This window comes from Pseudorca crassidens, chromosome 8, assembly GCF_039906515.1.
Source record: "Pseudorca crassidens isolate mPseCra1 chromosome 8, mPseCra1.hap1, whole genome shotgun sequence".
NCBI lineage: Eukaryota > Metazoa > Chordata > Mammalia > Artiodactyla > Delphinidae > Pseudorca > Pseudorca crassidens.
This window is the reverse complement of record NC_090303.1, coordinates 93,941,811-93,968,607: the sequence shown is the minus strand read 5'-3', so window position 1 is coordinate 93,968,607 and position 26,797 is coordinate 93,941,811. Positions and strand designations below refer to the sequence as shown.

The window sequence follows — 26,797 nt, the reverse complement described above, 5'->3', positions numbered from 1 at the left end:
ATAGATAGTATTTATTCTATCCATTAAGATAGGAAATGCCAAAGGAAGAAGAACAGGGATTGTAGAAATGAAAACGTTAACTTTTATTTTGGACATCTTGACTTTAAGATGTCTGTGGAACTTTCCTTGTTTAGAAGTGCAGTAGCGGTTGAAATAAGGACCTTGAGTAGAGATACAGATTTAGAAATAATTAGCCTATTTTTGTCAGTTAAAGTCATGGATGTAAGTGATATTACTCAAAGACTATATGTAAACTGAAAAGAGGGTAGACATGCAACCCCAGTAAACATTAACATTTGAGATACAGACAGAGACTGTCATTCTCTGTCTCCATTTTAGGCTTCTCTTCCTAACTTTAGCTTCAAATAAGTAAGAGAAAGTAGTGTTGCAGAAGCTAAAGGGAGAAAAGGGGACTTCAAGAATGCTTAAGTAGTTGATGTCAGTTGCCATTGAGACTCAAATGAGATAAGGACTGGAAATGACTATTGAATTGGGCAATTACAATGTCATTTTTACTTCATTGAGAGCTGTTTTAGAGGACTATTGGAGGATAGCAAAACCAGGTAAAGATGTGGGATTAAGTGCCAATTTTGAGAAGCTTGGCTATAAAGGAATGCTGAAAGGGCCATAGATTGAAGCAGAGACTTGAGCATATTTGTATCTTCAGGGGAAGAAGCAAGTGAAGAGAGAGGTTAAATATAACAAGAAAGAATAACTGAGGTAGTAAAATTTCTTGAACTTGGAAGTGATGTTCCTCAGAGGCTATGAGGAATTAAAGATGAACATAACTAGCTCCGCAGCTCTTTACAGGCAATATGACCATGGGCAGATGACTTAACCTTGAGGCCTATAGTGTCTACCCCTTGTAGTGATTTGAAAATGCTTATTGTTCTTGGCACAAAATAAGAATTCAAAAATTATAGCTAATATTATTAACAAATGTTTGTAGATATAGAGGCAGAACAGAATGTTCTTTGATAGCTTCTGTTTTCTCTGTCATGCTAAGAAAGGGAAGAGATATAAGTAAGAAAGGAACCCCATAGGAGATTGGCAAAAAGTTTGAAATAGCCAGTATTGGAACACTAGAAGATCCTATTTAACCTAGGTCACATAGATAAAGATTGTCAAGGAGCTTTAAGAACATATTTGAGATTGGAAAATATAAGTTTATGGTGGTTATTAGCAGTAGGTTGTCTAGAAGACTTTTTTTTTTTTTTTTGCCACGCCTCTCAGCTTGCAGGATCTTAGTTCCCCGACCAGGGATTGAACCCGGGCTACGGCAGTGAAAGCGCAGAGTCCTAACCACTGGACCACCAGGGAAGTCCTCCTCTACTTTTCTTTTCTGCTTTCCTGTCTGCCCCTCAAACCCCAACACTTAGATCATCTTCTTCAAATGCTTCACCAATGGCCAAGTTCTATAGTTATTTATTTATCCTTTGAACTTACGTAGCATGAAGAATCTTTTCACCCATGCTATTTATTTGGCAATTAACTAAGCAACTTTGGCACCTTTTTTATTGTTTTCTTAAGCCCTTATTCTTATATCACATAATTTCTATGTGTGTATATCTTTCTTACACTTAGATTATAAGCTCTCAAGAACACAAAGTTAGTGAGACCACCATGATTTTTTATATTTATTGATAGTCACACAACCCCTAACATTAGCATCTTATTTGGAGATATGAGTATTTGTTGATTATTCTGTAGAAAATGTTAAATGCTTTATATAATACATTGAACATGACAGAAATACATCTGTAAAGAATGTGCTCTTTGTTTTAGCCTATAAACGAAAAGCTGCCTATTTGCAAAGAGACTTATTTAGAGACCTCATATTTAAGTTATACTGGGTAGATTAAGTTCTGTCTGTCAGGGTCCAAATTGCACTGTATTGCCAGTAGGCTCTTCCCCCACTGCCCTGCCCCACGTTGTCTGTTGTAAAAAGCTGTATTTTAATAATAAAGACAAATTTTTTTTCCCCTTCTGGTGTGTCCTTACACATTTATATTTTTATAATTGTATCAGTGTACATTTAATTTTGTATTCTTTTTTATTGTAAACATGTTTTAGGAGTCAAGGTTCATAATTGTTTTAGTAGCTACATAATACTTACTAAATTGATACACTATAGTTAACCAATATGTCAATATGCCTAAAATAGGGAAATAATTTCTGGTTTTTTAGTATAATGGATAATGTTGCACTAAACATCTTTGTGCATATCATTTTTTTCTTCTGAATTATTTCCTTAGGAAAAATTCCCAGAAGTGGAATTACAGGATCAAAGGGTATGAACATTTTATGGCTCTTAATATGTGCCAGTAGAATTTTTTTTTAAGAATTAATGCAGCCATTGGTTTTGAATGGCCTGAAATGGATTTCAACATTTCATCAGGACTAATAATCCCTTCAATCTAGGGTTAGGTTGGCGAGTGCTTCAAATTTTTTATTTTATCATGTTCACTAGCTAATTCCATATTCTTTCTGTTTTGTGAAGTAATTTATAAGGCAGGTATTATTTTGAATTAACCTTTCTGTGAATGCTTAATGGAAAATAAAATTTTATTACTTTCTTACCATATTCTTTGATTAAATATACATTACTATTTATTTGTAGGACTTGATTAGAGACCAAGGGTTTCGTAGTGATGGAGGTAAGTGGTGATTTCAATTAAAAAAAAAAATCAGGGAAAAATGCAATTGCTTTGCTGCTTGTCTCCTTTATATTTGCTTCTTTCATGAAACACAGACACAGAGAAAAATGTGCAGAGAAAAACCAAAAATTGTTTGCTTTTCTGTAGTATTTATCATTTATCTCTAATAAAATTTTAACTAATTCATAGCCAGAGAAAAAGAGAGGACATAAAAGGGAGTCTTAAATGTACTATCTACAGTTTTTTAGATGTTGTTATCGAGGAGAGATCCTTAATTTTTTTACCCACTTTATTCCTTACCATCTCCACTAATACTTAAAGATTGAGCTTACAACCAGTTAAAACTTGACTCCCCTACATCATTCTTGGGGAGAATCCCTGGGGTTGCCTGCTACAACTTGCCAGTTTGTTAGACATTGTCAGCCACTTCCCTTCAGCTTTCTAGAAGGCTTTGGAATATATACTTTATAGCATGGACCCCTAATAGAAAAGCCTAGTTCCCGTTTTACTAGTCCAGTAAATAAAATAAGCAAATGAGAAACTGAATTGAGATTTCTTACAGAATTTTCATCAGATGTTCACTCTAGCACACAGTGAAAATTGGGAGCATAGCAAAACATTACTTTAGAAAATACTTTTTAAATAAGATTTTACTCCCATAAGATTTTTCTAAGAGATGGTGTTTGAAACTGTCTTGACGTTTTCTTCCAGGTGGTCCTTTATGCTTACCTCTTCAGCTGTCTTCTATTTAATAAGGAAGCCCTACAATACCTGCATATCTTGTTTAGAGTTGGTCTCTTCACTGTGACCTGCTTTATATTCAAAATATCTAAGCCCAGACTCAAAGATACTTTATGTTGAATAAACATTGAGTAAACCATCTTTTGTTGTAATATTTATATATACCTGTGGACCTACCAAAATAATAAGCCTGCATTATGTACTCTGGACTTAGTATTTACTATAGCACATAGTTATAAAAGTTTTTTTTTTTTTTCCTGTTTGTTGTTCCATGAACCCACCAATTAATGTTGCTGCCAGTATGACTTTCATATGTCTTAATAGCTGTGGCTTTTGATAATCTTGCCCAATACATCCAGCATTTAAATGTTGCCATCATGTTAGCATCACAGAGTTAACTTAGTCATAAAAATTGCCTGCTTAGTACCAAAAATCAAATGCCATTTCTTATCCTTTTTGTGAATCACTTTATAAAGAATCATTGGAATTTTATGAAAATAAGCAGATTTTTCAGACATCCAGAATTATTTTGTGAAGCAGGCTTCAACTCATTTATTCCCCGTGACTTCTTTCATTTCTTCTGTGTGTCTGTCTTCCTGTGTTTGCCTGCCCCTCTCTTTTTCTTCTAACAGCCCCTTTGAACCAGCTGATGCGCTGTCTTCGGAAATACCAATCCCGGACTCCCAGTCCCCTCCTACATTCTGTCCCCAGTGAAATAGTGTTTGATTTTGAGCCTGGCCCAGTGTTCAGAGGTAGTTGGGCTCTTCTTTCTTGTTTTCACCCAAAGCAAACTAAATATAAACAACAGATACTGTTTGTGCCTCACCCTCACAGTGTGTGTTTGTAAGTGTGAGAGTTTTCAGTACTAAATTTCTGCTTGGCCTGGCTGGAATGCTCTGAATGTGCTTCTCACACATACTCACTACCACAAGCTTTCTGTATGCTGTCTGTCATAAATTTTTAAAAGCAAGAAAATTCTGAGTTGAGATTTCCATCTTGTTTTTTGTTATATTACTTACTTTTTGGTCTTGATTATTTCTTAAACTCGGTGGGTGACAGTAAATAATGTGGGGAGGGGCTTCTTCAAGTTGAATTTATTTTACTTTAATCCATTTAGCTGATAACCTTGATGGCTGCTAATAATGGTTATCAATTTTTTTGGTTTTTTAAAAAAGTGGAAATCCCTATTATGAGTTCTTACTAGACTTTTTGCTTTATTCTTCTGTAAATGTGTCCTTTTTTTTTAAAACGTAGGACATGTATATTTTATATCAAAGGTAGGGAACCTTGTTATAACCTTGTTATATTCACTAAGAAAGAAGATTTGTAATATATTTGGGGTATTTTAGCATACTTCAGAAAATTAGGATTTATACTTTCAGTTATGCCCTCATGTGAGGAAAAAGTTAGCAGTATAATTTCACTCATCCATTTTATCTTTTCCATCCTTTAATTACTGGTTAAACTGATTTTTAAAAATTTAAGTCAAAATTTAGATGGGTATCTTGCTGTAAATATTTTTAATGAATTATATTTACTGGTTTTTCCTAGTTAGTGTCTTTTAACTTATTCTGAATGTAATGGTGGCATTTCAGATTTTTGCTCTCTCAGCCCAACTTTCTCAGAAAATCCATGGAATGGGCTGGAAGTTACAGAGTACTGAGTAGTGTAATTAAAGTAAGTGATACAATACAGCACTGAGTAGATCAGAATTGTGAAGCCTGGGTGAGCAGTTAAGGCTTTATGATGTTGAAAATTATCAGTGGAAGGCAGAATATGGATTGTGCTCTAATTAATAGACATTCCAGATACCATTTTCTTTTAGAAAATTGCATGTGAGGTCATGGAAATTCCACATGATGACATATGTGGTGTAGTAATGAGAAAAGTTCTACACAGTTTTAACATTTAAATGTTGCCATTAGTATTCTGATCCTTGTTCTTTGAAAGATAGTGACTTTTTAACTAGAGAATAGTTATCTACTTTTTTAAAAAATTGAAGTCTTTTTGTTCTGTATGTGCAAACATTACCTAGCATCTCAGTCCTACTTAGCTATACTCAGGCCCCACTAGGAGTCATTGCTCTGAACCCCTCTGAACCAGGTGCTTTCTGTACATGAATTGGGATTTTTGCTCAATCAGCATTTGGAAAAATGTCCATCACAAAGGTATGCAACCCTGCCAACTGAGTCCATTTTCGAAGAGTGTACCCCTTGGACTCGTTTGGCTGATAAAATTTTTCCATTTGTAGTAACTTGGCTGAGAGGCCACAGCACTTACCTTGGCCTCATTTTATAGGCAGAGGTTTTTCAGAAAGTCTTGAGAAACCTGCTTGGCTTTGTTTGCATTAACTTTGTTATGCAGGTAGAATTTCATCTTTGTGTAGCAAAATAAGCCTCCAGGAACCAATGAAAGTGACCAGTATCTCTCACTCTTAAATAGTATAGTATATAGTATAGGATTTTTAAAAATTTCAGTGGCTAATATGAAAGAGCCAGGTAATGTCAACATTATGGCCGTTATCAGAATATGTTTCCATTTGGGGAATTTCTATCTTTTTTTTAATTGATAGGCTGTTAAGGTAACATAATTAAAAGTTTATTTTTTATATTCGCTTTTAAGTTGATTTTGCTTATTTTTTGATCAAAGAAAAAACTTGGGAGTATTTTTTAGTGTTTATCTCTTATTTTAAAAAGATTATTTTTCTCCTAGACTCTGCACCAATAAACAAAGTATATATCTGTAATCAGATGTTTTAAAGGTCATTAAATTGACCAGAAAGCTAAAAGTATAAAACTAAAAGAAATTGTAGTTTTTTAATTTAAAGCTAGTCACCAAATGAGGCTCCTTTTTTGCCTGTCCTTTCCAAATGGTATTAGAACATATACTGAATTTTTAAAATAAGTCTAAATCTCCCTCTACCCTCTGCCCCCAATAAGCTAATGTACTTGATCCTCCTTTAATAGATATATTTTTCCTTTCACTAACTCAGGATCAACCACAGGTTTATCTGCCACGCCCCCTGCCTCATTACCTGGCTCACTCACTAATGTGAAAGCATTACAGAAATCTCCAGGACCTCAGCGAGAAAGGAAGTCATCTTCATCCTCAGAAGACAGGAATCGAATGGTGAGAGTATATGATATCTTTTTTCCTCTAAGTTCTGTCTTCTTAGAAGTCATAGCCAAATGTAATGTCACCTTTTAGATATATGATATCTAGTGGCATATATGTCCATATTTGACACAGAATTCCCATAATCAAATAAATTTAAGAGCTGATAGTTTTTTGCTTAAAAACAAAACACAACACTGACTTTTGCTCTCAACTGTAATATAATTGAGTAAAAGGCAGTTTTGGAAGAGCAAGAATAGTGTTGTTTCTAAACTATGGAAAGAGAGTAAGCTAGTATTTTAGGAGGCATGATTAGGCATGTATGTTCTAAAGAGTTGGTCTGAAATACAAATAGCTACCAAAGGACATTCTTCCCTAATGAAAAATTAGCTATCTGCTGTAAATTAAATCTGTATTAAAAACTAATTATTTTAGCAATAGTATATGTTGGATATGTGGGTCCTTTATCATCCCAAAGTGATTGTATATGTTGATAAATTTTTTTAAGAGAGAGATTGGGTCAGATAAGATATATGAGGAAATTTAGCACTGACAGGGAGAAAGTAATTAGATTATCAACAGCCATAGTATGTTAACTTTTTGGCCTTTGGAGCCAGAACTAGTCACAAATGTATAGCACTTATCTTGCTCCTAGTAGTCTTCCAAATGATAAAAAAGCTGCTTTATTTTATTGATTTTAATAATAAAATTTAATAATAGTAACATTTCTGCTCATACCCAATAAATAATTTTTATTTTTTAATAAACTGTTTCCACCCTAATACTGACTTAGGTCTTAAACTTAAGTTCTATATTGTAAGAATCATCCTTCTATTATTCCTCTAGAGTGTGGGGTTTTTTCCAAAGTTCTTGCTCTCTTCCTAACTTATGTCCCTTTCAGGAATAGGGAAATGTACTTAGTGTGAAGCATAAGATTTTCCTTTTTTGTTTGCCTTGGCTTGACTTTTGCACTATTTTTATCAAGAAAACACTTGGTAGACGGGATTCAAGTGACGATTGGGAGATTCCTGATGGGCAGATCACAGTGGGACAAAGAATTGGATCCGGGTCATTTGGGACAGTCTACAAGGGAAAGTGGCATGGTATGTAATACGGTGACCTTGTCACAAATTATAATAATAGAATATAATAACTTTTGTAAAAATATATCAAAGGGAGTATTCACTGTTTGCATCATTAAGCTAATTTTGATCAGATGCAAGAGTCCTCCAAAGGTTTATAACAGAACTTATGGGAAATAAAAACTGGATTCACAGCAGCCAGAAGTTTAATCATTATACTACAGTAATAATTTTTAAAGATGATCCTCCAGATGAGCTAGTCCCCAAGATTTTTTATTTTTATAAGTCTTTCTGCTGGTAATTTTATTTGTATTATAAACCACAAGTAAACATATAAAAAGAGTGCTTACCAAAGGAAAGAGTGGGCAGTAAACATACAAAAAATGTTCAGTCTCACTAGTTGTGAAAGAATTACAAATTCAAAAAATAGAAATCATTATTGCCTCTCAAATGACTTATATTTCTTTGAAAAGATAATCAAATGGACAAAGGTTTTTTTTTAAATTGATTATATTTAGAGTTGTGATTGTAATGCTGCTGGTGGAAACATAAATTGCTATGAATTTTCTGGAGGGCAGTTTGGCAATATGTATATAGAGCCAACAGTTCCATTTGTAGAACAGGAACAAACAGATGTGTGTGCAAGTATATTCATTAGAGATTTGATATTAATGAAAAATGGAAATAACTTAAGTGCTCATTAATAGAGGAAGGAATAAATAAATTGATAACCTCCATATATGATTATATAGAAATTAAAATGGTATGGTAGATGTCTATTTTATGGAAAAGTGTATGTAGTATATTTTAAAAGCAGCACGTATAATATCCCATATTATGAAGCTACATATAAATATATATAACATAATTTTTTAAATGACCATCAGTATTTTAGTATATATCTTTTTAGGCTGCCTTTTTCATATGTATTTATAAATATTTATACTGCATACATATAGAAGCCTAGTAGGGTATACATCAATAGGTTAACAATGGTCATTTCAGAGTGACATGATTATGGGAAATTTTAATTTTATTCCTTTTGCTTTCAAAATGTTTAATTTTTTAATTTTAAGTTTGATTTTTTTTTTTACTATAAGCACTTTATTTGATAATCAGGAAAAATCAGTAAGTTAGTTTAATTATACTGAAATATACATGCAAAAAAGTACACATAAGTGTACAAGTAGCTAAAATTTCACAAAGTCAACACACTGTTCAATAAACAAAACATTACCAGCACTCTAGAAGTCCTCCTTATGCCCTCTGCCCCCAAGGGTAACCACTGTCCTGACCTAAACAGAAATAATACAGGATGTACTCCTTTGTATCTGGTCCTTTTTACTCAATATTGTTTATAAGATTCATCTATATTATTGTATGTAGTTGTAGGTTATTCATTCTCTATATAGGGTTCATTGTGTGACTGTAGCATGACTATCTACTGTGTGATGAGCATTTGAATAGTTTCCAGTTTGGGGCAATTATGGATGCTACTTCTATGAGTATTCTTAATACCTGTCGTTTGGTGAACACGTGTCCAAGTTAGTTGGTATATACCTAGGAAAGAATTGTGGGGTCCGTAGTAGGTACTGCCAACAGTGTTCCAAGTGGTTGTACCAATTTATACACCCTTTGGCAACGTGTAAGAATTGTACCTGTTTCACATGCGGTTTTGTGTGTTTTTTAAATAATTTTCCTAAGTAAAAAGCAACAAGTGATCCATGGATTTGAAAAGGTGTTAAATACTCTGATAAAGAAGTCTGCAGTTTTCTATTTCAGCCAAGTTGCATTGGGCCTGTCTACTGCAGTTTTAACATTCAGTTAGTGAATGCGTCTAATTTAGTTTTGTTAAATAACTAGGAAAATATCATGGGTGTTTAATTGGTTAAACTAAATTTCCAGGGGAAAAATGAGATTGGCTGGTTTTTTTTGGATTGGTATTTTGAAATACTAGTATAGGAATATTATTGTTAGTTTAGTTTTTATCCTTAGAAAATTAATGCAGTTTAGGAAGTTAAGGTATAATTTATTTGCAGTTTTATAATGGTATAGTTTTAAGGCCGTAGTAATTAGTGAAAATACCCTAGGTTTTTTTATATTTTTAAATTTTAAAAATTGGAATGACATTTGGAATGGCAATTACCTTTTAGGTGATGTGGCAGTGAAAATGTTGAATGTGACAGCACCCACACCTCAGCAGTTACAGGCCTTCAAAAATGAAGTAGGAGTACTCAGGTGAGCTTGTGTGAATCACGTTTTCCAGAGAAGTTATCTTGATCAACTTGTGTTTTCCAGTGGTAGCCACTGTTAGCTTTACAGACTTACTTAAAATGAATAAAACAAAGTTTGTCTGAGTATATTTTGTCTTTAACTGTATTCTTTTAAGTGGTATGCAATATTACATAGTACAGCTGATAGAAATATTAATCCTAGAGTGAATTAATGGAAATACAGTGTTCTGATCACGAGAAGTAATACTTCCACTTATGGAGACAATGCTCTCAAAATTCTAAGCTTATCAGAACACATTTAGAGATTATATCAAGCCCTGGAACTTGAGGAAAATTAACAAACTAGAACATGTCCAGGCAAGGACAACTTAGGTGGGAAGGATTCTGGAACTGTAACTTAGGGAGAAAATAGTCAACAGAACTGAGAATATTTGGGTCCATAGAAGGCTGTTATGTTCAAGAGGATATAAACTTACTTGTTTCATTGCAGAGAGCAGAACAGGGAATCCAGTGGCGGAAGTTGTAGGAAAATGATTTTTTCTCAACCTAAAATTTTACTAATACTAGAACCATTTTAAAAGAAAAAAAAGAGGGGACTTTCCTGGTGGTCCAGTGGTTAGGACTGCAAACTTCCACTGCAGGGGGCACAGGTTCAATCCCTGCTTGAGGAACTAAGATCCCACATGCCGCGCAGTACAGCCAAAAAAATTTTAAAAAGAAAGAAAAAGAGTATTGGGAACAGGCTACAGTCTCAGTGATAAACTTCCCATAATTGAAGGTATTTAAGGAATCTCTAGTTGCCTATCTATGAGGTATACTAAAAAAGATGTTTATGAAAAGGGTAGGATGTTAGACTAGACAGTTCCTAAAGTCTCATCTAAATTTATCCTTCTGTTGGCTTTTTTAAAAATACCTTTTTCTGACAACATCTTATTAATAAGTAGACTGCTTCGGCCCTCTTTTTTAACATTTGCTAAAGTTTATCAACATTTACTATTTACTGTCACATTTCTTTTACAGGAAAACTCGACATGTGAATATCCTACTCTTCATGGGTTATTCAACAAAGCCACAACTGGCTATTGTTACCCAGTGGTGTGAGGGCTCCAGCCTATATCATCATCTCCACATCATTGAGACCAAATTCGAGATGATCAAACTTATAGATATTGCACGGCAGACTGCACAGGGCATGGAGTAAGTTCCATTCTATTAAATCTCTTGTAAGTTACTTTTGAAGACCATTGAGGATATTTTAAAGGTTTTAGCTATTATTTTTTGACGTACATTTTCAGTTACTGTCCAGCAACATGTAGACACTTTTAACTAATGGCTAGCAATATGATATTTGAAATAAAATAGCCTCTGTCTAGTATAGTCTTCAAAACATATATCAAATATTGATAATAAATATATGGCTACAAATTTATGTTTAGCATGCTGTAATTTAGCTAAGCAATAAGGGTTCAAAAGACAAAAATAGGCCAAAAAGAAAACCCACTAAAAAGTCATTAACAGTTATTGAAGTATATAAAATGATTGTTAGTTATCCTTTCAAATTTTTTCCACGTACCCATATTTTCTATTGCAAAATGATCATCTGTGTGAAATAAAGAAAAAGTAAAATAAAATGAAAGTCCGCATTTTGATCCTTTTTGAGGATTTCAAGTTGACTTGTTCATATCCATTGAATTTTGCTGTGTAATTTAAAAGATAAAAAGTTACTCTAGGGGCTTCCCTGGTGGCGCAGTGGTTGAGAATCTGCCTGCTAATGCAGGGGACACCGGTTCGAGCCCTGGTCTGGGAGGATCCCACATGCCGCGGAACAACTGGGCCCGTGAGCCACAACTACTGAGCCTGCGCGTCTGGAGCCTGTGCTCCGCAACAAGAGAGGCCGTGATAGTGAGAGGCCCGCACCCCGCCATGAAGAGTGGCCCCCACTTGCCACAACTAGAGAAAGCCCTTGCACAGAAATGAAGACCCAATACAGCAAAAATAAATAAATAAATTTATTTTAAAAAAAAAAGTTACTCTGTAAAATTTATCATGGGTCAAAATAGGAAACTGACTACGAAGAATAAATTTTGCATGCAAGTACAAATAAACAGGTAAATCAAAAGGTAAAATTAAATAAATTTTGAAAGCACTTAGATGAAAAAATTTAAGTAAAATATGTTTGAAAGTTCCATAGGTAGTTTAAAAATATGCATGTGTCTTAAGTTAATTTAACATTTTATAGTATACAAATGGCTTTCACATGCATAGGCCATTATGTCATTTAATCTTTATAATGTTATGAAGTAGATTTTTTTTTTTTTTTTTTTTTTTTTGCGGTACGCGGGCCTCTCACTGTTGTGGCCTGTCCCGTTGCGGAGCACAGGCTCCGAACACGCAGGCTCAGCGGCCATGGCTCACAGGCCCAGCCTCTCCGCGGCATGTGGGATCCTCCCGGACCGGGGCACAAACCTGTGTCCCCTGCATCGGCAGGCGGACTCTCAACCACTGCACCACCAGGGAAGCCCAGATATTTTTATTTTATGTTTACAGATAAGGAAACAGGCTTCTAAATGACTTGTCTAGACTCCACATTTAATAAGCAGCAGCAAAGGTGTTTAAGTCAGGATTTTTGACTCCCAAACCATTATTCTTTCCCCATAACCACTATAACCACTATACTGCTTTTACATTATAAAATTAGAATAAAAAAGGTAAAAGAGTATACATGTACTAATGCCTAAAACTCTGACTCAGGATCATTTGTAGCAAATAAGCATAGAACCAAGACTCAAAACCAGATCTAGCTGTTAAATCTTCCCACTGTCCTACCCTCTCTGTCTCAAAACTAGGCAATATATCTGTAATTTAGATTGTTTATAAACCTGTATTCAGCCAAAATCCTTATTGCAGCAAATTATTACCTTATTCAATAACATTACCACTTATCCAGTAGACTTAAAACAATCCCACCTCTGAATCTGAATCTGTTCAAATCTGAAAGATTATATTAAAATCTTGCAAAGAGGGACTTCCCTGGTGGCACAGTGGTTAAGAATCCGCCTGCCAATGCAGGGGACACAGGTTTGAGCCCTGGTCCGGGAGGATCCCACATGCCGTGGAACAACTAAGCCTATGGGCCACAACTACTGAGCCTGCGCTCTAGAGCCCATGTGCCGCAACTGCTGAAGCCCGCACACCTAGAGCCTGCGCGCCGCAACATGACAAGCCACCACAATGAGAAGCCCGTGCACCACAACGAAGAGTAGCCCCTGCTCGCCACAACTAGAGAAAGCCCGCACGCACAGCAATGAAGACCCAACGCAGCCAATTAATTAATTAATTAAAAAATCTTGCAAAGAGTAAACCTTGGCCAGAATGGTAAACATTGAGAGAGAAACAAAGCTTGTTCTGCTCCCACCCCACCAGTCTCTTTGCTGTTTCTTCAGCAGGCCAAGCATGCTCTTTCCTCAGGGCCTTTGTACTTGTTATTTTCTTTTGGGGATAAGTTCTCATGCCACAGATATTCATAGAGTTTCTCTCTTTTGTCTCTGTTCAAATGTTGCCTTTTAAAGGAAGCCTTCCCTGATCACCTTATATAACATTTTCCTGCTCCACTCTGTCACTCTATACCCCATTCTTGTTTTTGTTTTTAACACCCAATTCCATATAAAATATTTGTTTATTGTCTGTCATCCCCACTAGAATACAAGCTGTACCAGAGCAGGGGTCTTGTTTTGTTCATTGTTTTATCTCTAATGCGTAGAACAAGGCCTGGACTATGATAGATACATATGACAAAAATTTAAAAATGAAACCATGATTACACACAACTGCGTACTATTGATAGGTTTACCTTCCAGAAGAGAAAGTAGTCACATCCTTGTCATATCAAAACTGAGAAATGTCAAGAAAAGGAAAAATAGTCAAAGAAGTAATAAAAGAATAACAGAGGGGAAATGTTTTTGCTATACACAGAGGCAGCAGAGAATAGTATTAAAAATTGTTTTAGAAACAGTAAGGAGGCAGTGAAGTGCCAGTGTCGATTAAGGTAAGAAGTGACGGGAGAGAAGAACACTATCAACTTGGAATCGTTCTGTGGTCTGGGGAATAGTTAGTTAAGAGGCAATATTTTCCCATTACTTTACAGTTTGGGATCGATAAGTATAAAGCTTTACAGTCAATTAATTTCTCTAAAATATTTTGCTTACATTTTTAAGTAACACTTACTATATGATGAGTATGTCCGGCTATGAATGTAGATCGTCCCATCAGTTTATCCTATATTTTAATAGCTGAGAAAGTATTAATTATAAAATGTAAGCCTTCTAACAGATTATATTTTTTATTACCAGCTTAAATTTAACCAAAGAAGATACAATTCCCTTCGGTTCTTTATAAGGCAATATATACAACTGGGGCTAAATGTACCAACACATCTTCAGTTTCTGAAGGCTTTGGCAGATTGCAAATCCTCTTATTAAGGTGGCTATGTGATTTTCAGGTTAAGGTGACAGGTTTTTGCTCTCTTGAAACTCCACCAAAACTATAATAATGAGAATTTGTTTGAAGCATGAACATATAAAGATGGAGAAAACAAAGAGGAAGAAAAGAATGGTAACATTTTAGAAGCTAGAAAGCAGATGGAGAAGTGATAATGGACATAGTACACCCAAAAAAACTAAATTATTAACTGACTGTGGAAAAATGGAAACCAACCTGATTTGTACCACAGAATTCTCAAGTCTCAAGAATTGGCACTGTGAGGTTATCTCTGGAGGAGAAAGAGTACATAAATGAAAAGACCTGTCTGAAATGTTTCTCTAAATCCCTTCTGCTCTGTGCCACTGGGTAGATACCCCATCCCTACCCTGGCAGTACACTGGAAATGTATTCTCTGGAGAGGGGAGAAACTCTCTGGACCCAGGACCTAGGGGGAAATGGCGGGGCAGGGGGGGAGGTGAGTTACTGCTTACTGAGTGATGGACGGAGAGTTCCCCAGTACTCTCTTTTCATTTGCTTCCCAGACTGCTGGCAGCCAAACCTTCCCCTTCAGGCAAGAGATTGGAAGAGTTTTGTCTGAGGAATCTTAACAGCCAAGAGTAAAGACCCAAAGGTAGTGATATCAGGGATTCCACCTAGATGGGAGTACATGGGAGTTCAAAAACAAGAAGCCCATCTGTATGCTCAAAGCTTTCCGTAGCCTTTTAGTCTCAATCTGAGTAAAGACAAATTATCTCTCAATTACCAGACATCAGAGAGGAAGTCTCTGATGCCAGTGAGAGAGAACAAATGGGGGAAAAGGCAACTAGGAATAAACAAACACAATGCAAGGAGAAGAGATACCCCCCCAAAAAAAAACCTATCACTTTTCTCAGAGATAAAAGATTTTCTATCTATGAAACAAGAACAGATGCTTTATAAGGAACATTCAGATAACAATTTAAAATGTTAAAATGCTGATATTTACAGTACACTGGAAATTAATTTCCTTGCAATTATTAAACTTTTAAATGTCGGGTTCCTCTTCCCTTGTCTTCCACCATCATTTCACAAAGAACAGAACAAGCTAGATGTAGCTGACCAGTAACTCCATAGACTATTTAAATAGCTGCTTAATAATGTACTTCTGCACAGCCTCATTTCAAAATACTCTGCCCCCTGCATGATTTCCAGATGCTATTGAAAGTGATCTTTTCTACTTTGCAAAATTGACTCTAAAGTCACAGGGTATAAGCAGAATAAGAGCATCCTATCCCATTGTATAAAGTATTGAGGTCACAGTCATTCATAAGATAAAAACTTTAGTAATTAGGAAGGTGAATCATTGGGACTTTCAAATATGTCACCTTTATTGGATTATAGAATATAAGCACACGGTGAATGAGTGACATTTCTCCTGTGTGGTTCTGTTCTCTCTCTTCAGTAAAAGATCATTTCTGATTCCTAGGTTAACTTTAAGAGAGCAGAGCTATTCTAGTGGTAGATAATTAAAGACTCACTCTTAGGAATCAGGGTTCATGTAGTATGTTTATCATCTTCTCACCTGATAGTCATTGATTCAGCCTAAGGGCCAGGGTATTTTAAAGAATAATGTTACTAAAGAAATTTCAGGACTCGTCAGTCTATTGTGCTGTTTCTTTGCAGGACTTTTCATTTCAGTCTAATATTTATTAATAATTTTAAATTAGGCTTTATTATAAAATTGACTAAATGTTAAATCAAGGAGGCACAAAGAAAAGGTTGTGGTCTGTTGTTTACTCACAGGAGTGTTATATTCTGTATATAAGGTGATTAAAAATAATTTGGGGATAAATGCTCACAATTTACTTTTTAAAATAATGAAGCGTATGCCTGCCTTTACTCATAAGTAAACCTAGTTATAGGAAAGATAGAAGAATGAATTGAAGCTGAGAAGATGGTGAACATGTATTAATGATTGAAAATAATTCTAATTAATTGAAGAATAATTCTAGCAAACGTCATTTTCTGGTCGATAAAAACAGTAATTGAGAGGAGGATGCTGATAATCACAAACAATGCAAATTAGAAGAAGCACACTATTTTTTACCCACTGGAATTGGGCAAATTCCTAAATTCTGGCAAGGTTAAGTGTTGATGAAGGTTAGGGGAATTGCTTACTGGGACACTCCTCATGCAACCAACCACCCTGGGGACATTTTGGAAGTATCTGTTAAAATGTACAGTGTTTGGCCTACCCCCAAGAAACACCAGCTTTTGTTCCAAGAGATGTGTATAGGAAGAGATGTATTACAGGAAAATATATAATAGTGAAAAATTGGAAACATAAATGTCCATCACTGGAGGACTGATAAAGTTTGGCACATATGTGCAGGGAAAGAATATATAGCAGAAATGAATAATATATGTATCAACATCAGCTTTACAATATGTCCAGTGAGAAAAGCAAGCTGTAGCATGAGACCACTTAAAATTTTAAAAACAAAACATTATATATATTTATTTATTTTTGGCTGTGTTGGGTTTTCGTTTCTGTGCGAGGGCTTTTTCTCTAGCTGCAGCGAGCGGGGTCTACTCTTCATCGCGGTGCGTGGGCTTCTCATTGTCGTGGCTCCTCTTGTTGCGGAGCACAGGCGCTAGACGCTCAGGCTCAGTAGTTGTGCCTCACGGGCTCAGTTGCTCTGTGGCATGTGGGATCCTCCCAGACCAGGGCTCGAACCCGTGTCCCCTGCACTGGCAGGCAGACTCTCAACCACTGCGCCACCAGGGAAGCCCTATATATATTTTTTTAAGTCTTACATATATGTATGTAGAAGTATTAAAGCAAAGATTAGAAGGTATATGCCAAGCTCAGTAGTTGTTGTCTCCAGGAATGGCAAAAAGGGGTCAAGATGGGGATAGCTATCAAGCAGAGAGGGGCTTTAGCTTTACCTATATAAAATTCTTGTGGTTTCTGGCTTTTAATTAAAAAGATTCTACAGTTGTGTTTTACTTTCACAACCTTTTTACAGGTATAAATTTTTTTAAAAGACAGGAGGCAAATGTGTAAAAATTTAACCGTGTTAAGTATGGTGAGAATAAGTGATTTCTACATTAGCCTTTGTTGCAGTTTTTCTTAATTTCAAAATATAAGGTATTATAAGGAAATACATAATCATTATAGAAAATTTAGAAAATGTAAACATAAATAAGCACCAATACTCCACTGAGAGAGAAGTACCATTAGTGTTTTGATGTGTAGTATTGTGTATCTTTGCAGAATTCTGTATTTTAATACTGTATACAGTGGTTTGTTGTTGTCGTTTTAAATATGGAATCACACTGGTTTTACCTTTATTTTTTACTTGCTCTTATTTTAGACATCTTTACTGATCAATAAATATTATGTTCTGACTCCAGCTCTGATACTACTAGTAACTCACTCTTTTTTTATACCAGCTATGTTTTGTGGTTTTTTATATACAGTGATATATTTAGCGATTACATAGTACTTTGTGCCAGACACTGTTCTGTGTACTTTATGTATACTACCTCAATTAATCCTCAACAACCCTGTGAGGTAGATCCTATTATTATCCCCTACTTACTGATGGAGAAACTATAGTTTAAAAGGCCAAGTGACTTGCCGCAAGCCCTTTGGCTCCAGAGTGTATTTCCTTAAACTCTACACTGTTCTGCTTCTTCAGTTTAGTCAATCCTTTCAACACCTCAAGTGAGCCCTTAATGCCATGCAGCAATCATACTTTCCCTTCCCTGGTTTTTTGCTCTTCCTCTCTCGTAGACACTCTCATACTTCCTTTATCCTCAGTTCTCCAACACCTTTTCTCCAAGAACTGTCAACTGATAACCTTGCTTGCCATTTCATTAATAAAATTAGAAGCACCCACCACAATATCTACCTACCTACCTACATTCATGCTCAGTTTTTCTGTTTTATCACTAAGAGTAAAAGCCAGTCCTTCAATTTTGTGCACTAGATTCCATCCCCTTTCTCCTACTCACTGACATCTTTTGAGTGGTTCTCTCCTGTACATCATCAGATTTTCCTTTTCTACTGGATTTTCTCCCATTTTAAAACATCTTTCTTATCATGCACATTTGGAAGAATGCTGACAATTGTTGAACCTACGTGGAGGGCACCAGGGTATTTATTGTACTCTTCTTTTCTTTTTTTTTTTTTTTTAAGATGTTGCGGGTAGGAGTTTATTAATTAATTTATTTATCTTTGCTGTGTTGGGTCTTCATTTCTGTGCTAGGGCTTTCTCTAGTGGTGGCAAGCGGGGGCCACTCTTCATCGCGGTGCACGGGCCTCTCACTATCGTGGCCTCTCGTTGCGGAGCACAGGCTCCAGATGCGCAGGCTCAGTAGTTGTGGCTCACGGGCCTAGTTGCTCCGCGGCATGTGGGATCCTCCCAGACCAGGGCTCAAACCCGTGTCCCCTGCATTAGCAGGCAGATTCTCAACCACTGCGCCACCAGGGAAGCCCCTATTGTACTCTTCTTTTAATTTTTCTCTATGATTAAAAATTTTCATAATAAAAAAGTTGTGGAGGTCCCTTCCTTGATCCCACTTCCCTCTGAAGCTATCACCTCATTCCTCTTGTTTCTCTTATAGTAAAACTTCTCAACAGAGTTGTTGATACGCACTCCCTGATTTTCTTCCCTCCCCTTTTGTCTTGGACTCCACTCTAATCAGGCTTTTTTGCCCTGACACTTCACTGAAATATCTCTGAATAAGATAATTACCATGTTGCTAGATCCAGTGGTTAAATACTCAGTCCTCAATCTTTTTGACCCATCAGAAATATATAATGCATTTGATCACACTCTTTTTCATGAAACCTCTTCTTAATCCTTTAAACTCTACCACCTGGGAGCCTTTTCAAATGACACATTTTAGGCACCACCCCAGATCTATGGAATTGAAGACTGCATTTTAACAAGATCCCTGAGTGATTTGTATGCATACTAAAGTTTGAGAAACTCTACTTTAAATCATATTCTGATTTTCCTTCTCCTTACTATCTGTTCCTTCTCAGCTAATTCTTTTTCAACTCCTTAACCTCCCTAAATATTGGAATAGTCCAGGGATTACGTTCCTTTGGTAATCTCATCCAGTTTCGTGAGTTAAAATACCATTTAATTACCTTTTCTGTGCCAGTCTCCAGCCAGTTCATTTCCTCTGAACTCCAGACTGTCATATCTAACTGTGTGCTCAACATCGCTTGATTGTCTAATGGACATCTCAAATTTAAGATGTCTAGTTCTGAGGTCCTGATCTTTTTCCTCAAACCTGCCCTTCCAAACAGTCTTTTCATCTCAGTAACTGGCAACTCTGTTCTTAGGCTGCTTATGCCTGACATTTTGTACTTAATTTTTGACTCCTTTCTTTTTCTCATACCATACAACCAATCTGTTAATCAGCTCCTGTTAGCTCTATCTTTAAAGTATATCTAGACTGTTACAACTTCTCATCACCTATTTTCCTGTCACCGTGATTCAAGCCACAGTTATCTCTTGGCTGGATGAGTGCTTTGCTTCCACCCTTACCCACCCTCAGCTTACTCTCAGCACAGCAGCCAGAGTGGTCCTTTGAAGACTTGGGTCAGATTACGTTGCTCCTCTGCTCCTCAAGTGTCTTCACATTTCATGCAGAAAGGAAGCCTTATAATAGTCCTTGTAATGTGACCACCACCACGACCCTTCCTCCCCCACTGCCTATTTTACTCCCTCTCTCAGCTCATTCACTACTCTTCTCCCTCTTGCTCTTTCTGTTCCCAGCCAGTTTGCCTTCTTTGCCATTCTTAGAACATGGGAAGTACACACCTGCTGTAGGACTTTGCCCTTGCTAGTCCCTCTGCCTACTGTGTTCTTATCCCATATCTGCATGACTCCCTCCCCTCCTTTGAATCTTTACCCAAAATGTCCTTTGTAAAGAGGCCCTCCCTGGCCTAAAATTACAACCCCCTACAACTTAGCATTTTCTGTCTCCCACCTATAGAATACAGTATATTCTACTCATACATCTTTTTTATTTTCTATCTTCTATACTAAAATGCAAGCCCCTTGAGGGTAGGGATTTTCTGCCTTATCTCCAAGACTTAGAACAGTTGTTGCTTAGCACATGGTGGGCTTTCAATAAATATGTGTTAAATAAGTGGAAGAAAGAACCTATGAAGGTGAACATAATTATTATCTCCATTTTACAGGTTAGGAATCCAAAACTTTGAGAAATTATGTCATGTACCCAAGGTCGTATAGCTAGTAAGTGATACAGTTGGAATTCAAAGTGAAATCTGTACACTCAAAACCCATGCCCTTTCCACTGTGCCTCTCTGGTCATGTCACTTAGGTCCTCTGGGCTCTGGTTTTCCCATCAGCAGAAGTGGCATTATTGCCTTTTTGCTTGCCTCACAAGGAAACAAAAAGGTTATAAAACCAAGTGATGTAAAAATATCCTGAGAACTTGAAAATGCTTTACATGTACAAGAGGGTGATAGTAATTCTTTGTTTTCTTATAGAAGTTTTACAGTTTTTGCTTTTAGTTTTAGTTCTTCAACCCACTTCAAATTGGTATGAGGTAAGGGTTGAAGGTTTTTTTTCCTCATATGGGTATCCAATTGTCCCAGGAACATTTTTTCAAATATCTATCCTTTCCCACATTGAGCTGTCTTGCTCTTATAAATAAACAAATATCATGCTTCTGATTTTATGTATTTGGGCTTATGAATGTTTGAAATGAACTTAAAAAGAGAGAATAGCATAGTTTTTGCTATTCCATCAATATCATGATATTCCATGTTTACAATACATTCTCATTTATTCTCTTCAGGCCAGTGTTGTACTTAAGAAACAATGATGAGAATATTTTCCAAAGAGGAATTATACCCTCTCTAATGGAGGTCCCAGATAGGAAACAAAAAAGACATACAAATATCATATTCATGGACTAGAACACTCAACATTGTTAAGATGTCTGTTCTTTCCAAATTGATCTATAGAATCTATAGGTTCAGTGCAGTCCCAGTCAAAGTCTCAGCAGGATTTTTTGTAGAAATTCACAAGTTGATCCTAAAATGTATATGGAAATGCAGTGGCTAGAATAGGCAAGACAGTTTTGAAAAAGAACAAAGTTGAAGGACATTTAGTGTGAGATTTCAAAACTTTCTATAAAGCCACAGTAATCAAGACACTGTGATACTGGCATAAGGATAGATGTGTGAGTCAACACAGGGAGGAAAGAAAGCCTACAAATATATCTATTATGTCTGTGGTCAATTGTCTTTTTTTTTTTTTTTTTTTTAACCAAGATGCTAGGACAATTCATGGAGAAAGGATAGTCCTTTCCACAAATGTTGCTGGGACAACTATATATCCACATAGGATAAATAAATAGCCCTTTCCTGATACAAGGCATGAATATTCATTCAGAATGGATCACAGACCTAAGACTAAAAGCTGAACATCTAAAACTTCTAGAAGAAACATAGGAGAAAATCACTGTAGCCCAAAGATAGGCAAAGATTTCCTAGGACACAAAAATTAAGAACCGTAGAAGAGGGCTTCCCTGGTGGCGCAGTGGTTGAGAGTCCTCCTGCCGATGCAGGGGACACGGGTTCGTGCCCCGGTCCGGGAAGATCCCACATGCCGCGGAGCGGCTGGGCCGGTGAGCCATGGCCGCTGAGCCTGCGCGTCCGGAGGCCATAACAGTGAGAGGCCCGCGTACCGCAGGAAAAAAAAAAAAAAGAACCGTAGAAGAAAAAATTCGTAAATTGGACTTCATCAAAATTCAAAACTTTTGCTTTTTGAAAGACATTGTTAAGAAAATGAAAAGACAAGCCCCAGTCTTGAGGAAAATGTTTGCAAGATACATTATCTGGTTAAAGAATTGTATCCAAAGCATATATAGAACTCATACAACTCAGTAATAAGACAAACTACCCAGTGGAAAAATGGGCAAAAGATTGTAGTAATTTATTAAAGAATATAAAAGAATGGCAAATAAGCAATGCAAAGATGTTCAATATGTTAGGCATTAAAATAGACAAGGTTCCCCTGCACACCCGCTAGAATGCTTATAATCAAAGCCAACAATACCAGGTTTATTAGCAAGGATGCAGAGTAACCAGAATTCTTATACATTGCTGGTGAGGATCTTAAATGGTACAACCACTTTGGCAGTTTCTTTTAAAATTAAAATTACCATATGAGCAATTCTAATCCTACTGATTTCCCCAAAAGAAATGAAAACAAGTCAACAACAAAGATATGTACATGAATGTTTATAGTATGTTATTCATAATTGCCAAAAAACACAACAACCCAAATGTCTGACAGGTAACTGGGTAAGTTATGGTATATCTGTACCCTCTTAATATTGCATGCAGCCAGTGTGTGAATCTCAGGATCATGCTGAGCAAAAGAAGCCATATGTTTATGTGAAATTCTAGAAAAGGCAAAACTAATCGCTAGTGACAGAAATCATTATCAGTGGTTGCCTGAGCCTAGTGTGGGTGTTATTAATTGCAGAAATGTGTGAAGAAACTTCTAGGGGTGATGGATATCCATCTTGATTGTGGTTGGTCTTTAGACAAGTGTATATATATGTGTTTGTGAAAAACCCTTTAAACTGCATAAAAATTGGGTGCATTTTGTGTTGTATACTAGTTATACCTCTCAATAAATTTGATTTTTTTAACGCGACAGAAACTGAAAAATCTAAGTAAAAATAGAATTTAGGCCACTATAGAGCACAACTGAAAAATGTGTGAACTCCATGTATTAAGGATTTTAATTACTTTAAAGTGGTAAATGATTACTGACTACACAGGAGTAGCAGAAGGGCATTCCCTTCGGTCTTGCTCACTTTCCACATTGTGATTATGAGGGCTTGGAGGGCAACAAAGTAGAAGGGAGACCAGAATTTGAAACTGTATTTGGATAAAATAACACCTTGTCACCACCGTCACGCATACCAGTCCAGTCAACTGCTGAATTCTCTATTGGTGTCAGAGGAGAGATTTAGCTTGCTGTGTGAAGACTGATGAACTTTTTTGAAATTGTGTAGCATTAGATGAAAGAGGACTGAAGTGCTAATGTCTGTGTAGGCCAGTCGTTTGGTTTTAGAAATAGTAGAAAATACAAGAAAATAGCAGCAAACTTGAGTGAGAGATACTTGAGGCTTTTATAAATAGACTAGACTGGTAAATGCCTGCACCTACAGATGGTGTAGGCGTAGTATTTGAATTTCAGCAAGGTATTTGAATAATATTTCTCATGATATTCTTGAGGATAAGATGGAGATATGTAACAAATATGAAGAATTTAACTAGGTTCATAACTGTATTATTGTCATACCTGAAGGTCTTAAGCTAGGAGATTTTTGTCCTCCTTCTTCTCTTGAATCTGACTGCGTATTTACAGATAACTTAGATGAGGGCATCGTTAGCATGCTGATCTTTTATAACTTATTTTTTAGTGAAAAGTAACATTTTAATAAGCTGAAATTATAGGTCATGTCTACAAAATATGAAGTCTTATCCAAGTCCAAAAAAGAGAAGTATACAAATGTTGGATGAGGGAAATGGTTTTGTAGGAGCAACGCAAGAACAACAACTCTCTAGGGTTGTAATTGAATATAATTTTAATAGGAGTCAGTTGAGTGACTGTGGCTGCCATAATAGTAATGGCTGGTGCAATAAACATTTTTTCCCACTGTAAGGAAGATGAAGATTAATTTGGGTTTTGTTTTTGTTCTGTTTTTCCAAATGTAAGTGAGATCATACAGTATTTGTCTTTCTCTGACTTATCTCACTTAGCATAATGCCCTCAAGATCCATCCATGTTGTCATAAATGGCAGGATTTCCTTCTTTTTTTATGGCTTATTCCTGTGTGTATGTATGTGTGTGTTACATTTTCTTTATCCATTCATGGACGCTTAGGTTGTTTCCACGTCTTGGTTGTTGTGAATAATGCTGCAGTGAACATGAGAGTGCAAATAACTCTTTGAGATCCTGATTTAAATTTTTTTGGATATATATATACCCAAAAGTGGGATTGCTACATCATATGGTAATTCTGTTTCTAATTTTTTGAGGACCCTGCAGTCTGTTTTCCATAGCAGCTGCACCAATTTATATTCCCACCAACAGTGCATAAGTATTCCCTTTACTCCTCGCCAGCACTTGGTATTTCTTGTTGTCTTTTTGATAATAGCCATTCTAACAGATATGAGGTGATATCTCATTGTGGTTTTGATTTGCATTTCCCTGGTGATTAGTGATGTTGAACACCTTTTCATGTATGTACCTGTTGGCCATTTGTATGTCTTCTTTGGGAAAATGTCTATTTTTAAAACTAGATTGGGGTTTTTGCTACTGAGTTGTATGAGTTCTTTATATTTTTTGGGTATCCCCTTATCGGATATATGATTTGCAAATACTTTCTCCCATTTGGTAGGTTGCCTTTTCATCTTGTTGGTGGTTTCCTGTGCTGTGCAGAAGCTTTTTTGTTTGGTGTAGTCCCACTTGTTTGTTTTTGCTTTTGTTGCCTTTACTTTTGGTGTCAGACACAAACAACTTGTCATCAAGTCCAATGTCAAGGAGCTTACTGCCTATGTTTTCTTCTAGGAGTTTTATGGTTTCAGGTCTTACATTTAAGGGGAGGATGAAGATGAGAATCTCACTCTAGTTTGTGTTGATCAGATCAAATCTAGAGCATTGTATTTCCTTTCGGGGCATCATATTGTGGTCTAAAAAGAATGTTGAAAAGCTGAATCTTGGATAAGACCTTGGAAGAAGCAGTGTAGAGAACAAATTTTACTGGATGATTTGCCAGCTTTAAGATTAAATTGAGTCTGTAAATGGACACTTTTTCTTTTACAAGGAAGGAGACTCCTAACAGAAACCTATCAAGAGAATGATATTCATTTAGTTTATAGCATGTTTTTTCTTTCCTGCTACTTTTATAAACTTATAAGGTTCTACTTAACATCTTCGAAAGGTAAGAAGGCGGTCCAATTTAATTGTCCTATGTAATGGATAGACTTTTGCATCATCTGTAGCAAAGTCAGTTTATTCTTATTCCCTTCCTTACCCTCAACGAGTTATGTGGTTTTTGGCGTCTTCCACTGTAACTGGTTGGTGCTTAGGAAATAATGGTTTAGTGTCAGCCTATAATATAATTATTTAGGGTAGTAATTACTCTGGAATATTATGTAGGGATTGAGGTATGATACCTATCCCATTTTTCCAGCTGGAGAATTTAAGTCTCTTTTCTTTCCAACCTTCCATTATATAGACCTGGATTTCTGTTCTTTTGCTGCTTTTGTTATAGAAGTGTTACAGAAAGAGTTTATTAAATGAGATATAAGTTAGTAAAGCAATTTCTAAACAATAGAGGATTACACAAGAATAAAGTAGTATTATTTCACGTTGCAGCTATATGCAACTTTGGCCTATAATAGATTTATGCTGTTTATGGTTATATCACTAGCTCAGCCATCATATTTATATCTTGTTAATTACCTAGTACTTTCTTGGCCAGAAATTTTCTGTCTTCAGCCCTCTAGTTACATTTCTGTCTACCTTATTCTTGCTGTATTTCTTTGTATCAGATTTGTTGAGAGGATTGACACTATCCATCAAGAAATACCTTTATCTTCCCATCTTATAACTTCATCATGCCTCCGTATTCTCATGCATACCATCCATTTGTTGTTGTTATTGTTGTTTTTAATTTCAAAGGAGACAGAATGTCTTTTCAAAGACCAACACCTTATCTGTGCACTAAATACCAGACTGAAGCACTGAGCTCCACCGCCAGCACCATCACCTGTCCCCTTTTCTTTCTAATGAGGATAAGGTCTCCCCATCTTGGAACAGCTTTTGATTGAGACTCATTTTTCTCCATTTGTTTTTTACCTTTGTTTGCCACTGCAGAACTTTTTAAGCAAATGAGACCTATGACATCATGTTTTTTTTCAATGGAAGAGTGACAGTGTGATGTAGTATATCAAACGCTAGCCCTAAAAAATCATAACAGCAAGATAAGTTCAGATTGTGATAAATGCTGTGAAGGAAGTAAACAGTATCATGTAAGAGTAATTGGAGGAGAAGGAGTTACTTGTATAAACAAGTAATTTTAAACGAAAATTTGGTCTGAGAAAAAATTTCGAGATCTTGATCTCTGGATGAGAAAATTTAATTGAAGGTTTAAAATTTAATTGAGAAAGCATAAATAATAAACTTAATTATTTGCAAATCTTTCATTTTTAACAGTGTTCATTACATAATTTTGATTATATCATTTGAATTTTAAGGTTTTACTTTAAGGCAAAATTTATTTCCTAACAGTCATTGTTAGATTTCAGAAGTCTCATATGTCTGTTCTTTCCAGTATTAAATGAAGAAAAATAACCTTGATTAGGACATTATATGCATCTTATTGTAGTTGATTCAACAGATATGTATTGAATACCTGCCACGTGCCAGGC

General features: G+C 36.0%; 1 protein-coding gene across 2 annotated transcripts in view; it reads left to right on the top strand.

The window, feature by feature from the left end:
* BRAF (B-Raf proto-oncogene, serine/threonine kinase) overlaps positions 1–26,797 on the top strand; it is a 160,418-nt gene that overhangs the window by 104,698 nt on the left and 28,923 nt on the right. The window contains exons 9-14 of one of the 2 annotated variants that reach the window (XM_067747202.1): positions 2,621–2,657; positions 4,031–4,150; positions 6,391–6,527; positions 7,498–7,615; positions 9,748–9,832; positions 10,849–11,025. In XM_067747202.1, coding sequence (XP_067603303.1) covers positions 2,621–2,657; positions 4,031–4,150; positions 6,391–6,527; positions 7,498–7,615; positions 9,748–9,832; positions 10,849–11,025 — 674 coding nt within the window. The remainder of the gene's footprint in view (positions 1–2,620; positions 2,658–4,030; positions 4,151–6,390; positions 6,528–7,497; positions 7,616–9,747; positions 9,833–10,848; positions 11,026–26,797) is intronic. The other variant, XM_067747201.1, reaches the window with a different exon arrangement.